Source organism: Mirounga angustirostris, unplaced genomic scaffold (genome assembly GCF_029215605.1).
Source record: "Mirounga angustirostris isolate CCGP_5_RB_7025 unplaced genomic scaffold, mMirAng1.0.hap1 SCAF_12, whole genome shotgun sequence".
NCBI classification, from domain to species: domain Eukaryota; kingdom Metazoa; phylum Chordata; class Mammalia; order Carnivora; family Phocidae; genus Mirounga; species Mirounga angustirostris.
This window is the reverse complement of record NW_026991720.1, coordinates 79,696,002-79,711,562: the sequence shown is the minus strand read 5'-3', so window position 1 is coordinate 79,711,562 and position 15,561 is coordinate 79,696,002. Positions and strand designations below refer to the sequence as shown.

The following is a 15,561-nucleotide window of genomic DNA, read 5'->3' as shown; positions in this document are numbered from 1 at the left end:
TGTAACATTTAGTTAATTAATTGATCTATACTAGCCATTGAGCACCAGTGGCTGTAAACAGGACAAAATGAAAGACAGCCAGACATTATATACCTCCCAATGGAAGAATATAATGCCAGCCTTTGACCTTGAACATGAATCAGGTCAGGTCTGTAGGGCAAAAGACCTGTAGGGCAATACAGAGACAGAGGAACTTGTTAAGTACACTGTGAGTATGCAGTCAGCAAAAATCCAATTTGGTAGAAAGACCAGGTTTCTTCAAAAAGTAAGATTCACTGAAAAAGAAGGGGTTGGCAGGAGAATATGTAGACTAAAAGAAACTTAGAAAACATTTTAAAAATAAAACAGGAAAACCACGGGAGTATTTGTTTACTAGACAGATGTCGGTGATAACTCAGGAAGTAATTATCATAAATATCAGGATGGTGGTTGCATTTAGGGTTTGAGAGGGTGTTGTGAGAGGGAGGGGTAAAATGGAGGTCTTATGAGGTGACTGGCAAAGTTTAATTTCTTGACCTGGGTGGTGGTGACAAGAGTGTCTGACATATAATAATGGATTAAGCTATACACTTATTTAATTCTGTTTTCTGTGCTGGGTTTAAAATTTATTTTTTAAACTGGATGAATGTATTTATGATATAATTTTCAGAGACGATGTTATGAAAAATTCTATTTCTATAATAAAGTATCAACTTATCAAGTTGGTAAACACAAGAAGTCAAAGTTGACATTTTCAATATTTATTGGGAAGGCTGAGGCAACAGCCTTTTTATACAGCACAGTCTGCATATGCTATCAAGATACATCTTGCATACAATCACAAAACCGAGACATATTTTTACATAGAGAAAAACTCAAGACAGATTTACAAGCATTTTTAATACAATTCTCATGTATTTCCGTTGAATTTCTACAACCTTTAGCCCAAGAACTGGTACTTGTTCATTAGATTTTTCCAGAGAGATTTGGGTAGAACAGAAAAGAACACATTAGCAAATCACCAACACGGCATGCAACATGTAGTTAGAAACAAGACATACCTCCAAGTTCTTTATTTTTTATTTTGAAATCAATTTTATTAGATTTTTATTTTTTCAGACAAGATTTTTTTTCCCATTAATATCAGATGTGTTTTTGTTAGGATATTAGCACACACATTAATCAGTAGTGGGAGCACCTGAGCACATCACCAACAAATATATAGACACAATCAAACGATAATCATATTCACATGCTGAATGCCAAATGAAATTAATATTTCAACTTTGTCTGTTTTACCAAATGTATAGTAGTTATGTACAGGGTAACCATTTAAGAAAATGCTCTCGATCTACAGATCAGATAAGGAATCATTTGATTAAATGACTTTGACTTAATGGGTACCTTTAATTATGACAACATGGAACATACAGAAAACATCAATGTGTCTTAGTCAATGAGAATATCTGTTTCACTCATTCATTTTTGTATTACATCAAAGGCAAGTAATTATTAAAGAGACGGCTCATAATTATTCATTGAGCTTTCTTTCACTTCCATGTCAAGCTCAAAAAGACGGAAACTCACTCTGTCACATGGAGAGTTATAAACATATATATAGCTGTAGTTGGCTGCTTTTGGAATATTAGACATTATAGCAATGAAAATAAGTTTTTAAAAATATTGTTAGTTATGATTTAAATAATAAAGTAAAAAAATACTATAAACATCTTTATGATATCTTAATGAAATGAAACATCAATCAAATAATTTCTAATAAATTGGGCACAATGTAGTATAGAATTTTATTTTGCTTCACATGACCACCAATCTAGTGTTACTACCACCATCACCACTATTGTTACGACCATTCCTATAGTAAGAATCAATATCAGCTGGTTACCAGCTATAATATTCCCACAATATGACTATTTTAATGTGTGTGATCCACAGAACTAATTCCACTGATACGCTGAAAATATGCATTTATTTGTATGATTACTTACAATACGGGCACATTAAGGAACAAAGACAATCACTGCTCCTTAGTCTTGCATACTGTTCTTTTCAACAGAAATGGTAAAGAAAGAGTTCCAAGTCACCAAAAATCTTCTTAATCTTAAGTAAAAACGGGGGGAAACACCAACTTCTTGCTCATACTGTTACCTATGTCTGTAATGACCATTCTACAAATCCCCATCTTCTGTAAAAATTCACTCTGTGCTTTTGCTTCTACAGCTAGAAGTTTCTTTAGGACCAAATTTTGAACCAAGAAGCAACTCCAGTTTCTGATGACTCAATGAAGTTGTGGGGAAAATTAAGATGCTTTTCGAGATATAGGTGGTAGAACTGGACTGATTGCATATTGTTGAGAGATTACAAACTTTGTCATCAGTAAGATTAAGAAAAAAACTGCTTCCAAAAAATAAAAGAAAGGAAAAAGTGGAAAATTATGTGCCGTGATATATACAAAAAAGTAAAAAACACCAAGAGCCCTATTTGCAATTAAAAAAGAAACAACTTTGTTGTAAGAAGGGTAATCGACATCATTCAGAAGAAATGCGTTTGTTCGAGGATCAGTGTTGCATAGAATAATTCCCGTACAACTTAGGATTTTGGTCAGCTGCAAACTTGGCACACTGTGGCAGGATCTTATGCTCTCTGAAGGGGGATGCTGGTGCACAAAAAAGAAGCCCTATCGTTAGCTCTCTTGATTGACCTGGCCCCATCATCACTGGTTCCTCCGAACAAAGGGGCACCTAGAATGGAGAGACTCCTACCCTTTCAGGTCAAATAGCTACCAAGGGATGATCTTTGTTTTGGTGGCACCTCATTTGTGTTATTCTAAAAGAAATCGCAACTGGAATAAAGTCAGACTTACTGGTCATACAACCTCTCATCCATACCCCTAGATGTACGTGGTTGCAGAAGAGGGCCTAAGGTGAGCTAGAGTTTCCTTTGAAGGGCAAATAGCAGAACCTTTTTTGTTCAGAAAGAGATCTTCTGAAGCCTTTCCTTTCCCAACGATGAGTGATGATTACAAGCTCCCTAAAGTGCTCACTTCTGCTGGAAATATCCATAGCAACCATCAGCAGATCTAGATGTCTCTAAAAATAAAATCTTAGCAGGATCAAGTCTCCAGCAATCCCTTCCCTCATGCTTGTTTGTAGAGCAGTATCAGTGGTGAAGGACACTGCATTATCAGGGAAGACAGGTAAAAAAATAGAGGGAAGGAAAGGAACTGCTTTCTCCTTGGATTGGGGAAGAGTGCATGTGTATTTCTTTATGAACGTAATAAAGATATATAGCCTGGAATTTATCAGAAATTGTTTTATTTTTAGTGTTTTACATTTAATCAATTCCTCTCAAATTTAAATTATGTTTTTCTTTAAAAGTGAGAAAATTCCATATCCAACCAACATATTTGGAGGTGATTTCTCAAAACCCACTAAAACCTCATCTTTGAATGAAGAAGCAGCTTTTAAACTCAGAATGCTCTGGGGCGCAATTTATTTTGGCAGAGGATATGCAAATAGTATAAGATTGGTATGATTCATTTCATTTATAATAACCCAATTTGAAAATCATTTTGATTTAATTCTTCACCTTTTCTCAGGTTCAATGCAAGTTTGTATTTTAAAGAAAAACCATTAGTTTTGGAGTGAATACACTACTCTTATCCAAGTCAATGTCTACCGTCGGTATGGAGGATGTTCTTGCATATAAAATTTGAGAAATAAAGAGCTGCATAGTAATTATTCCTCACTTTATGTATAAAACTATATCTGAAAATGTGCTTTCTTTTTTTCCTCACAGTTCACTTGGCTTGATCATCCCAATATCCCATTAGGAAGGGTAGGAATATGTAATTATTTTTATCCTACAAATAAGAAACTGAGGAAAAGTGACTTTAAGTGACATGTGCAAGGTGACACAGTTAGTCAGTGGCAGGACCAAGACAGAAGCCAAGCTTTTTATCCCAGCTGAGTGCATTTCCTACAACTCCATTCTACTGCCTTTGTCTATAGTGTTGGTCGATGGAGAAGAGGATGCTTCATTTCAATGACTTGGACATTGGTCCTTTTATTCCATATTAATAAAATAGCTCAGGTTAATATAATCTCAATATAATGTTGACTTTTCACCTATTTTCTCAATATTGATGACCTTGATCACTGCAATATTGTCACTAACAGAGAAAAATGGAGCACTAGGAAGAACTTGAGTTTGGTGTCAGGGTTTTCATTATACAATCAGTTAATGCACTAAGGACAAAAAAAGCATTATGGAAGAGCAGGAAATGACACCAAGTGAATTAATCCATGTCAAGGATTAATATAATTTGTTTGCCAGAGAAAGAGTTTTCTTTCTTTCAATACCCCACTCAAGAGAAAGGAAATATGTGGAATAACATTTATTTGCAATTCCACAAAGAACAACTTATCAGGCTTCCTGGAACATACCATTTTAATCTATGTTCTTTGGTATGTACATTGAAAATGTATTGGCTTAATGGTCACTTAAGGAAATTTTGATGTTTTCAACCAAGGGTCCAATATTTTTTGGGGCAACATTCAGTGCAAGCCAATCATGGCTTTATTTCTAGATAAATGTAATTCCATTTCCATTTAGTATTATCTTCGCTCTACATCATTTCATATTATACAAATGTGCTTGTAGGACATGAATTCCAAAGTTGGCGATGCTCACGCTTATAACATCTAGACAGAGAGAAAACCTAAAAGCCATAATTTCTCCATCTCCAGTACCCTTTCCCTCTGAACACAACCACCTCACTTCTAGTCTTGAACGCATACTGTAGTTGTATCCTATGTCACAATCTAAAAACAGTAAGTCGTCTGAGAGAAGAAGATGAAGAAGAAAGATCTTTAGACTCCTGAAAACTGAGACTTGTTACATCACTTCTTTCCTTTCAGGCAAGGCTGTCTTGCATAAATGATCAACTTTGTCTTGCATGAGGAACCATATTAATATTTGAGCAGCTGCCTTTAGCTATAGTTCAACTCTGCTCAAAGATTTGTGCATTAAGTAATCAAAATAGCTCTCGCTGTTTTTCTTGAAGCAATCCAAGGACTCAAAGCTCTTTTTTTTTTTTTTTGGTCTCCAATATGAACTTTTTCATTTGAGTTTTTTTCTGTGTTCCACAACAAAACATTCACGAAGCTTTAAGTATGTGTTTGCCTGTTGTTCCTCCTCTCACGTTTACCCCTTTAAAAACATTGTAGAATAGTATCCAACTCTAGTCTTGATTTGAAATTATTTAGAGCAGTTTCTATACCCTGAGCAGACACATTTCTTCAATGGGTTTGTGTAGGACTGACCAAAAGTTTGTGCCAGTTGACTATTCTTTTTCTGAGATCCACTTTGTCAAGCCAGATACAGGCTTCGCCAATCAAGGTCTTTTTCATAAACTTCCCTCCATTAGAGAAAAGTAAAATCTAGAAAAAATAGCCAAAATTATATATACTTGCATATATTTTTCAACCTTTTTTAAAGGACATTTGATCATCAAAGAAATAACACAGACAAGAAAGGGTGAGGGGAAGTACCAGCTATACATATAAGAAAACTAATCCTCAAGATGTCCTCAAAAGATGTGCAGAATATTAATTAATTCACACCAGCATCTCCCAAAGGAAAAGACACATCCTGGAGGATATGAGAATTTTAGATGACATGTATTAGCAGCTAATTCTGACTAGGTTTATGCTTACATGAATGGAAAGTTTCTCTAAAGAACTTCGCTAGGTACATTTTCTACTAGTTTATGAAATATTAACTCAAATACGAAATTATTTGAGTGCTGAATAAATAAGAGCTCACGAGGCAGATAAAACACAACATTAATTTTATTTAACATTCAGTTACTGGTGATTTTACTATGCTATGTACTTCCAAAGTGATTTCTTGTCATATGTAGAACTTATGTTAGTTGAAATGCCATAGGATTTCAGACTCAAGACATTTTTTTTTTTTCTCTTTTAGAGAGGAGTTGAAAGAAAGGTGGAGAGCATTAGTGGTGCTAACCATGAATCCCTGACAATTCTTTTTTGCTCTCTCTCTTTTCAGAATCTCCTTTAGAAAATTCATCTTCCTTCTTGGCTAAAACCTTACTTTTAGGTTTCTGACTTCAAAATCTACATTTCTAGTTATAACTATCTCTTCTGGCCTCTGGTTTGGGGGTTTCAGATGTATTGTAGATTTTCAGTTGGATCCTGCTTTCTTATCAAATGTATCACATTTCAAACAAATGTGTGATCTTTCTCCCTCGCTGTCCCCTCTCTAACTACTTAATCTCTGTGGATGACACATTTGTTCACACAGATTGCAAGGCATCCTTTAGCTTTTTTTTTTTTTAATTTCCACTCTAATGTCTGTCAGTACTCTCAGTACAGTTTTAGCTTGGTAATATTCTTATATTTGTCTTTAGTGTAGGCCCTTATGTGCCGATATCATGGTCTCACTCTTCCCATATTTTTTCATCTCTTTCCTCCTGCCTCCTTTCCCTCTTTCATTCCTTGTCCCTACATCTACTGAAGACACACTATGTACCAGGATTGTATGAGGCTGTAGAACAAAGAACAATACAAGCCAGGCCCTGCCCTAGAGAAGAGGAAGGTATGGAAGCAGTGACAGGTAAGGGCTGAGTTTACATTGAAAGATTGTGGACCAGTGGGATGGGTGGAGAGACATGAGGAAGACGATATTGAAGGGGAAGAAAAATAGGAGCACAACATTGGAGGCTTAACCTGATTTGAAAAGACTGTGGTGTGGCTGGAGTATAGAGTGTGCTGGGAAGTATACACAGAGATGAGATTAAATCAGTACAATTAGAGCTCACCTTAGAGGTCTATGAATGAGGCAGGATATCGGTGAGTCACTGAAGGGCTTTAATGAACCTGCTAGTCAGTGTTGTTATCTATCGACCTACCTATTTTTAATTCAAGTATACTTAACATGCAGTGTTCTATTAGTTTCAGGTGTACAACATAATGATTCAGCAATTCTATACATTGCTTAGTGCTCATCACAATAGGTATACTCCCATCCGCTTCACCTATTTTACCCATCCTCCCACCCTCCCACCCAGTGTTTTTAAAAGATACCTCCATCAGCAGTGTGATGGAATGAATTAAGAGGCCAAGACACTGATGGCAAGGAGGCCACGTATACTGCTAAAATGATCTGAGTAATAAAGATGAGGACCCAAAGAGGATTAGTGCCAGTGAGCATAAAATAAACTGAGTAGTCAGAAGAGAGAAGACCTGGTAGCTAATTGGATGAGTGAGTGGGCTGTGGAATTCTAAAGGCCCACTGGAAAACACCTCTAAGAATTAATTGACTTGTAAGATGTCACATACTGTATGATCGGTATACACATGTTAAATAACTGAATGGAAAACAAATCCTGTATGAACAAAAATTTTAAAATAGTAGCAATATAATATAGAGTTACCTGAAGAGAATGTCCAGCAGGACTGAGGCTGAATCTAAAAGTTTCATTGAATGAAGGCTCTCTATCATGTCGGCATACTCTTGTTTTTTTCTTGATCACCTTTTTCTGGGTAGAGATGTTCATCACATATATTTTTACATATAAATCTGAAAATAAGAATTCAGCTTGTAAAGTGTCCATGACTCATACAATTTTCTGTTGAAAGAATTACAATTGTACACTGGGAGCTCTTGTATATTTTACACAAAGCTAGCAGGCTGTGCTCGACTTGTTTCAGACAACATAAAGTGATTGAAAGATACACCAATTTTCTTAGCAATTCAGTTATCCTGTTGTATGGTAAATACAGTACTCTAAGATTATGTGTTGAGAAAATTTAGCTAAAAACTAGTAAAATATCAACTTATTTCTATGTAAGAGAAATTAATTCTTATTTTTCATTTTTCAGATGTATTTGGTGTACAGCCCAAATTTTACTCTACATTTTCCAGATTATTCCTATAGGACATATTCCTACAGAATTCCTAGATGTATGACATTGCTCATTATCATAAGATTAGATACCTGGTAAGTGATCGGGAGATTTAAATTTGTAGGTGATATTTCTGCACTGGAGAATCTCAACTATTAGTTGTTCACCATCTGTCTTCATTTCCTTCTTCAGTGCAATCTTGATTTCGCCCATTACCTGAGTTTTGACTGGGAGAATTTAATAAACATGTTAAGGAATATGAAATGCCATCTATCAAATGTTTAATTCAGTAATTCATTCTTACATTTGTTTATTGCTTGCCAAGTGTTGAACACCTTACTGTATCCTGTGGATACACAGATGAATAAAATATAGTCTGAGCCCTTAAGGAGTATAATATCTCTTGGGGAGACTGATAAATTACACACTTACAACAAAGTGTGTTAATATAACAACAAGCTAGTAAGAAGGGAGGTATGGAAGAAATGCAAGTTGATAAGTATTACTTAACTGCAGATTATTAGGCCAAAAGAGGAAAGAGATGAGACCACAAGAAGACAGGTATCCATAAAAATAATATAATTTTAATTTAATCTATAGGAAATCAGTCATGTGAAATACAAGAGTTGTTTGCTAACAATTGCTCATTACCAGGCTTGCGCAAGAACATTTGCTACCACAACTAAATGTTGTTATATGTTCTTTCTACTTCCTTTCTTTTCCTGTATAAAAGAATAGCCAACAAGAATATGTAGTAGTGAAATTGCACAAGGGAAAATACCATGAGAGACTTAAATGAATCCAGTGTATTTCTTTCAAGTGTTTATCTTGGATCTTTGTATCACTGAAGAAGCTATTCATGCTAGGTCATGTTCTTTAATGATTCACCCTTTCCTCTGTCAATTCATATATGCATCCACTTCTCCAATCACCAACAAGTATTTTATTTCCCACCCTACACTGTGATAAGCACTCTGTTAGGAAGAATGGTTACAATGGTGAGCCAAAACACACATGCTTATCAGTTTTATGGTTTCTCCACCTATTGGGAAGAAAGCCTTAACGAATTATTTTCATCAATAAATGTAAAATTAGAAAAAGAGAAAAGGTAATGAAATACAAGAGCATGGTTCCAAGAGAGCCTGCGGAAGTATTGCTTGAGCTGAAACCAGAAGGATGAGAAGTTAACTAGTTGAAATGGATTAAGAACGTGCTACAGAGAAGGAACAGTGTGCTCACAGGAGGGAACATCATGGGGCTAAGGAACTAAATATATGTTCATGTGATTATGACATATTGTTAACTGGCACCATGTTAAGAATTTGGTTTTTATATTTAGGACAATAGGAAGCTATTGAAGGTTTCTAAGTTTGGATATAAATCACTTGTTCTCAGACATCTTGGTTTCAGACTTCTTTACACTCTTAAAAAAAATGGAGGGTCCTCAAAGAACAATTGTGTATATTATAGCTATCAATATTAGAAATTTAACATTTCTAATTAAAATACAAAATTAGATATTCTAGAATACTTATTGATTCCATTAAAATGACAATAATATACTTATAAATAAATATTTTAGTGAAAAATAACCATATTTTCCAGAACAAAAATATATAGTGAGGAAAGCTGTTTCATATTTTTTCAAATTTCATTAATGTTTTGCTTAATAAAGGACAGCTGGATTCTCATACCTGTTTCTATATTAAATCCAATTCATTTTGTTGTTTTAGTTGAAATGTATGAAGAAAGTCCAATCTCATACAAATAGTTGGAAAAGGGAGAAGTATTTTAATATCCTCTTTAGATAATGTTATATAATTAAAATCTGACAAGTGGTAATTTCTGGAATCTGAAATCATATCAATGGACTTTTGAACTGTTACTTTAAAATATATCAGTCTGTCCTGCATTTTATTTTTTTTTTTTATCTTGCATTTTGAATGGATCTTTTAACTATGCCCGACTTGGTAACAGCATATTGTTCATTTTGGAAAATACTGGTTCCCTGAGTTAGGCAGGTCTTGTTGACATATTTCATAAAATAGTTAAAGCACATGTGTTAATATCACCACCAATATCATCAAAAAGGTCTTTGGATATTGAGAAGCCTCCAAGCTCAGGAAGGCAAGTTTTCCAAAGTTCTATTTTTATTTCAAAGCCGAATTTCATCACTGACAACTAGCGTCACTTGTTTTTCTTAAAGTGACAAGTTCACTTTGTTAATTGTTGAGAATAAGGAGCATTTGTTTATCAGTTATTCTTTTTAGCAAAAATTACACTTCTTATTAAATAGGCTAGCTCAGCGGGCAACTCAAAAAAAAATTACACAAACAGGTTTCCTCAAGTCAACTATCATAATTTGGCAGGCAGCAAAATGCTTTAGGTATATTTCCCATTTCATCACACAGAATTAGAAAGACATGTACTTAAGGGTCTAGGCTTAATAACAATAATTTTAACTTCCTCATTAAGGACAGTCTTAAATGAAACTGACATTTTCCTTATAAGTGAGTGGCAGTTAAAAAAATAAATACAGTGACTATTAATATAGTTTGGTGTCACTGCCCTACCTTGTGCTAAGTCCCCAGCAGTTTACTGCATCATTGCTTTTGCATTATCAATGCAAATGGCAGCCCAGTGAAAAGGTAAATAATATCTTAGTATATATTTTTTTAAGATTTTATTTATTTATTCATAAGAGACAGAGAGAGAGGCAGAGAGAGAAGCAGGCTCCCCGCCTAGCAGGGAGCCCGAAGTGGGACTCAATCCCAGGACCCTGAGATCATCACCTGAGCCGAAGGCAGACGCTTAACCATCTGAGCCACCCAGGCACCCAACATCTTAGTATATTTAAAAAAAATAATTTTGACTTCGTGCATGCACGTAGACAAAATACAGAATACAGACTATAGTTGAGTAATCTTTGAGAGGAAACTAAAGTAACAAAAGCATTATGTGCAAAATCATAAATATATTAGATGGTGGTGATTTAATCCTTTTGATTGAATTTTGTCACATTTCGGGGATGTGTTATTTTGATGAATTTCTTTCCTGGATCAAGTGTTTGATTAAATTAATTTAACTTTTTATGCCTGGATGTACCCAGACATGTAGAGAAATATCTATCAATACCAATAACTAAGGTCCAAAAATACAGGAAACCGTCCTCTACACTGAAACACAAATCTTCTGGATATGATTACATCATAATAGTTTAGCAACCAACAATTGTAGATACTTCACAGCAGTTAGATGTGAACTTTACTCTCAAGAAACTCAAGAAAATAAAATGCAAGCCAAGGATTTTATATACAGTTCAGCTGTCTTTCAAGTATGAAGCCTATAGTTTTAAGCATAGAAAAACTCAGGAATTCTATACAAAAATTGATTCTCTGAGAAATACACCAGGGATGCATTTCATTAAACCAAAGAGATAACTAGAGAGACTTCAGCACAAGGGATGATGGTGAGTATTTAACGTACTTAACTGTAGAGCTAAGGCTAAAGCAGGAATGAGGACACAGGTGGGTGGGAGAACAGCGTTTGTTATGTATTACGACAGTATTAAGAATAAAACCAAAAATAGATGGAGGCAGAAGGGAGAGAAAGGGGAAAGTAGAGTGAGATTATTGATTTTTGTATAGGTAATAGGTAGGTAACAAAGGATGCAATTTAAAATTAGCAAACCAGATAGTAAGTAGTGAAGTAAGAACAAGAATTATAAATAGTCTAAATAAAAAGGAAATCATTAAAACAAAGATACAAATCTTTCTTAATTACAGAATTTTTTTTCAAATCAAAGACACCAAATGGATAAAGAAATATAATAAATAGACACAATAATTACAAAACAAAATGTAGAGTTGCAATCAAACTTATCTATATCAGTTAATATAACTAGGTTTAGCTAGCCTATCTTTAGAAAGACTTTAAGACTGGCTCATAAAGCAAAGCTTAAGTCTATGATAAAATTTAGTTTTGCTTCAAATAGTGAAAAATACATCAATTATAAGCATGCCACGTTTATAGAAACCAGAAGAGAGTAGGGGTTGGACTGATATTATCAGACAATATAATTTAGGGTACAATGCAGTAAACAAGACAAAAAGGGGCATTTGATCAAGCTAAGGATACCTAAATCCTAATGAAGGTATAACAATTATGAAGATGTATGTACCACTTAAATAAGACTGAAACTATAACATGAGATGTAAGAGTTGTAAGGAGATGAATGAGAATAGTAGTAAAAGACTTCTATACAACACTTGTAATGCAAGACAGGCCAAGTAGACCAAAAGAAGCAAAGACATAGAATTTTGAGACATTATAATCAATAACGCAGATCTCATGTATATTTATTAAATACCATACCCTGATAACAGAGAATATATCTTTTTTTCTCAATTATATATGGCACATTCCCAAAATTGATCACATACTGAGTTGCAAAGAAGATATCAGTAAGTTCTACAAAATGAAGCTATTACAAACATTGATCACCCACAAAAAGCCTTCAATTAAATAATTCTTGGGTGAATGGTGACATACAGTAAGAAAAGACAGGAGTTCTGAAAAATAACAATAATGAAAAGAACCACGTGTCAGTCTATGAGAGTTAAAGTAATGCTGAGAGGAAAATCTCAACTTGAGATTGGCAATCCTGGCTCATCGTTCAGAAGATCTGACGGTTTCAGTAGAATCAGGAAAAACGTCCAAGGCTCCCCATTTCCTGGAGCTCTAAAATGAAGTCAGTGAAAAGCCCAAAGCAGAGATTATCTTCTCCTGGGAATAAGACATATCTTGGCTTGGTGGAGTGAATGCTAGCAAACAAAACAAAACAAAACAAAACAAAAACCCAAAAAAACATTTAATCAAATTTCAAAAGGGGGAGCAAAACCTCATCAACCAGGCCAGCAAATCTAAATGTGCAACAGTTCTCTGTCTTTCCTCCAAAGCCATACAGAAGTGGAAAGAACACCATCTCTCAAACCCGCACCTGGGATGGAAGGAAAAAGAGGCTTCTAACTAGGTAAGGAGGGAGCCAAGGAAAATTCACTCCCACTAGTCGGAGCCAACAGAAGCTGTGGATAGAACTGATGACAGTAATGAGCATGCAGGAATAAAACAGCAGGACAAATCTTTTTCTGGGAGAAATTCACTTTTATAGGTCATATTCCTCTTTAACAGCCCTTAAAACCCCACACGCTAAGCATGTGATATTTGTTGTTGTTTTCCACCTTCTCATATGGGAAAAAAGGTGGAATTAAGCTTGCTAATTACAGTTCTCCAATCATCACGTTGCGTGCTTCTTTCTTGGTAGGTTAAATTCACGCACTTCACAGTATGGTACTTGTGAAGCCCTTGATAATTTTCTCCTGTTGGGAGATTGGTCCAGCTTGCTCTTTAATGTTTCTATTAAAGGAAGAAAGGGACATGCCTGCTGAGATCACGTTAATTGTGAGTCATCACTGTCAATCATGTCTTCGCCCTTTGACACGTTCAGAATGCCTTTGTCATCTGGAGCAGATGCAGGATCGCGACAGAAACCTCCCGTCCACTGTCGCCACAAGGGGGCAGCAGCTCCAGATCGAAAATCAATCCTACTCTGGAGAAGACATTTATCCTACAATATGATACATGAGCACGATTTGAGAATAGAAAGAAGGGGGAAAAATAGAAAAGGAAGGGATAAGGGATGTTGAGAGCATAGTTAAAAAATGAGATGACAAAGATGGGATTACAGTGCTAAAATACAGATAGTCCCATTTTAAGACTATTAATGAATTAGAAACACCATGGAACAAAGTTGAATAAGATTGAAATCAAAACTATTCACATAGAGGGAAGAAAGGCTTAGGATACTATAGAAAGGAAAACAGAGAGTAAAGAAGGTAGAAAACAGTGATAGATATGTCAAACTGAGAAATATGATCCCATATAACTGATTGCTCAGAAAAAAGGAAATTCAAGAGATTAGAAAATCGCATCTACTTAAAATATAAAGGTATTTATCTGAAGTAACAGAAGAGTAAATCTGTGGATCAAAAGAGCATCCTGTATTCCTGGAAATATTGATAAGTTGATATACTGATATATCCCCATTAAAGCTACTTCAGAAATATAGAAAACATTTTTAAAGGAACCAGGGAAAAAAATGTCCCCTGAATGAGTACACTGATGTAGAAAAAAAGTAGCTTTTCGATGATATTTAAAAGCCTGTGGCAGAGGATATAGAGGACATACTAACGAGAGAAAGAAAGGAAGGAAGGGAGGGAAGGAGGTTGGACGGAGGGAGAAGGGTAGGAGGAAGGAGGGAGGAGAGAAGAAAAAAAACTTGAAGATGAAATCAAAGAGGAAGTAAGTGGAAATGTGCTGATTTCCTTTAAGCAGGGAGTTAATAAAATTTAAAATTGAAAATCATAATTGTTCAACCTCTTAATATTTTCAATTTTGCTTCTTAAACTTAGGGAGATCTTTTATAAATGAATAGGGTAAAATATTTATTGAAATTAAACTATTCCTTTGTTTTCACCATGATATATCCCCTTCATTAAATTAAAAAAGAAACAGTATAATCATTTTGGGAAATAATCGAATTCTATTAAAATTGTTTGTGTCCCTCTATCTCTTTAGCTAAAGTGCTCCAACTAAGTATAACTGTCAAATTGACTTAGTTTTATCTTGCACAGCTTTCTTCTTTCACACTCTCTGATGCTGTATTCTCCATTAAGATATGCAGTGCTCTTCTCACTTTTTTTTCTCAGAAAAAAGTATATATATATTTTTGAAAAACATGTGTAGGTCATATCTACATGCACACACATTTACACACATGCTGTATCTATACTTCCATCTGATTTATATTTTTAGAGAAGTGCATTTTAAGAAAATGACCATTAACAGAACACAATAATTCTTTCACAAGAAATAAGGTCAGTATAACCCCCATTTTACAGGTGTGAACACAGTGGCTTAGGTGTTTTAAGTAACTTGCCAAATGGCTAAGGGGTCCGGGCAGAACTTTAATCTAGATCTGATTTTAAGTCCAGAGCTCTATTCTCTCATGAAAACCTTGTATTTTCTTATATGATTTTTATGCTTATTGTGATGAGTACTGAGTAATGTGTAGAATTGTTGAATCGTTGCAATGTACACCTGAAACTAACATAACACTATGTTAACTCTACTTCTAAACAAAAACATAAACAAGCAAACAAATAAGTAAATGAATAAAATAATGTTTTGGGTTTTTTGGAGACAATGCTGCAAATGCTGGATTTCTTTTGAAATTAAGAGCAAAGTTCAAAAACAAAACAAAATAAAGAGCAAAGTTCAGTTGAAAAAACCAGCAACCATATTTCTGACAAGAAATCCTAAGAGTATTCAAGGAAAAACATTAAAATGATGTTAGCTAGCTCTAGAAGTTAGAAAAGAGGCTGCCCTGACGTCTTGAAGGAAAGTATTTGGAAGAGAATGATGTGCTTAAATAAACATTTCATTGAAGATACTAAGCACAAGATAGATTAAACACATAATACATACATATTTTTTTTAAATATTATTGGAATGAAGGGATTTTCAGGGGCCATTTTACTATTTTATTTTGGCCACAGTCAGGTCCTTAGCAAGC

At 34.7% G+C, this 15,561-nt stretch overlaps 1 protein-coding gene across 1 annotated transcript in view; it reads right to left on the bottom strand.

The window, feature by feature from the left end:
- Positions 1–769: 769 nt before the first annotated feature.
- PCLO (piccolo presynaptic cytomatrix protein) overlaps positions 770–15,561 on the bottom strand; it is a 398,901-nt gene continuing 384,109 nt past the window's right edge. Inside the window, exons 23-25 of the mRNA XM_045864796.3 lie at positions 8,021–8,155; positions 7,457–7,602; positions 770–5,438 (exon numbers count right to left, since the gene is read on the bottom strand). Coding sequence (XP_045720752.2) covers positions 5,298–5,438; positions 7,457–7,602; positions 8,021–8,155 — 422 coding nt within the window. The 3' untranslated portion in view covers positions 770–5,297. The remainder of the gene's footprint in view (positions 5,439–7,456; positions 7,603–8,020; positions 8,156–15,561) is intronic.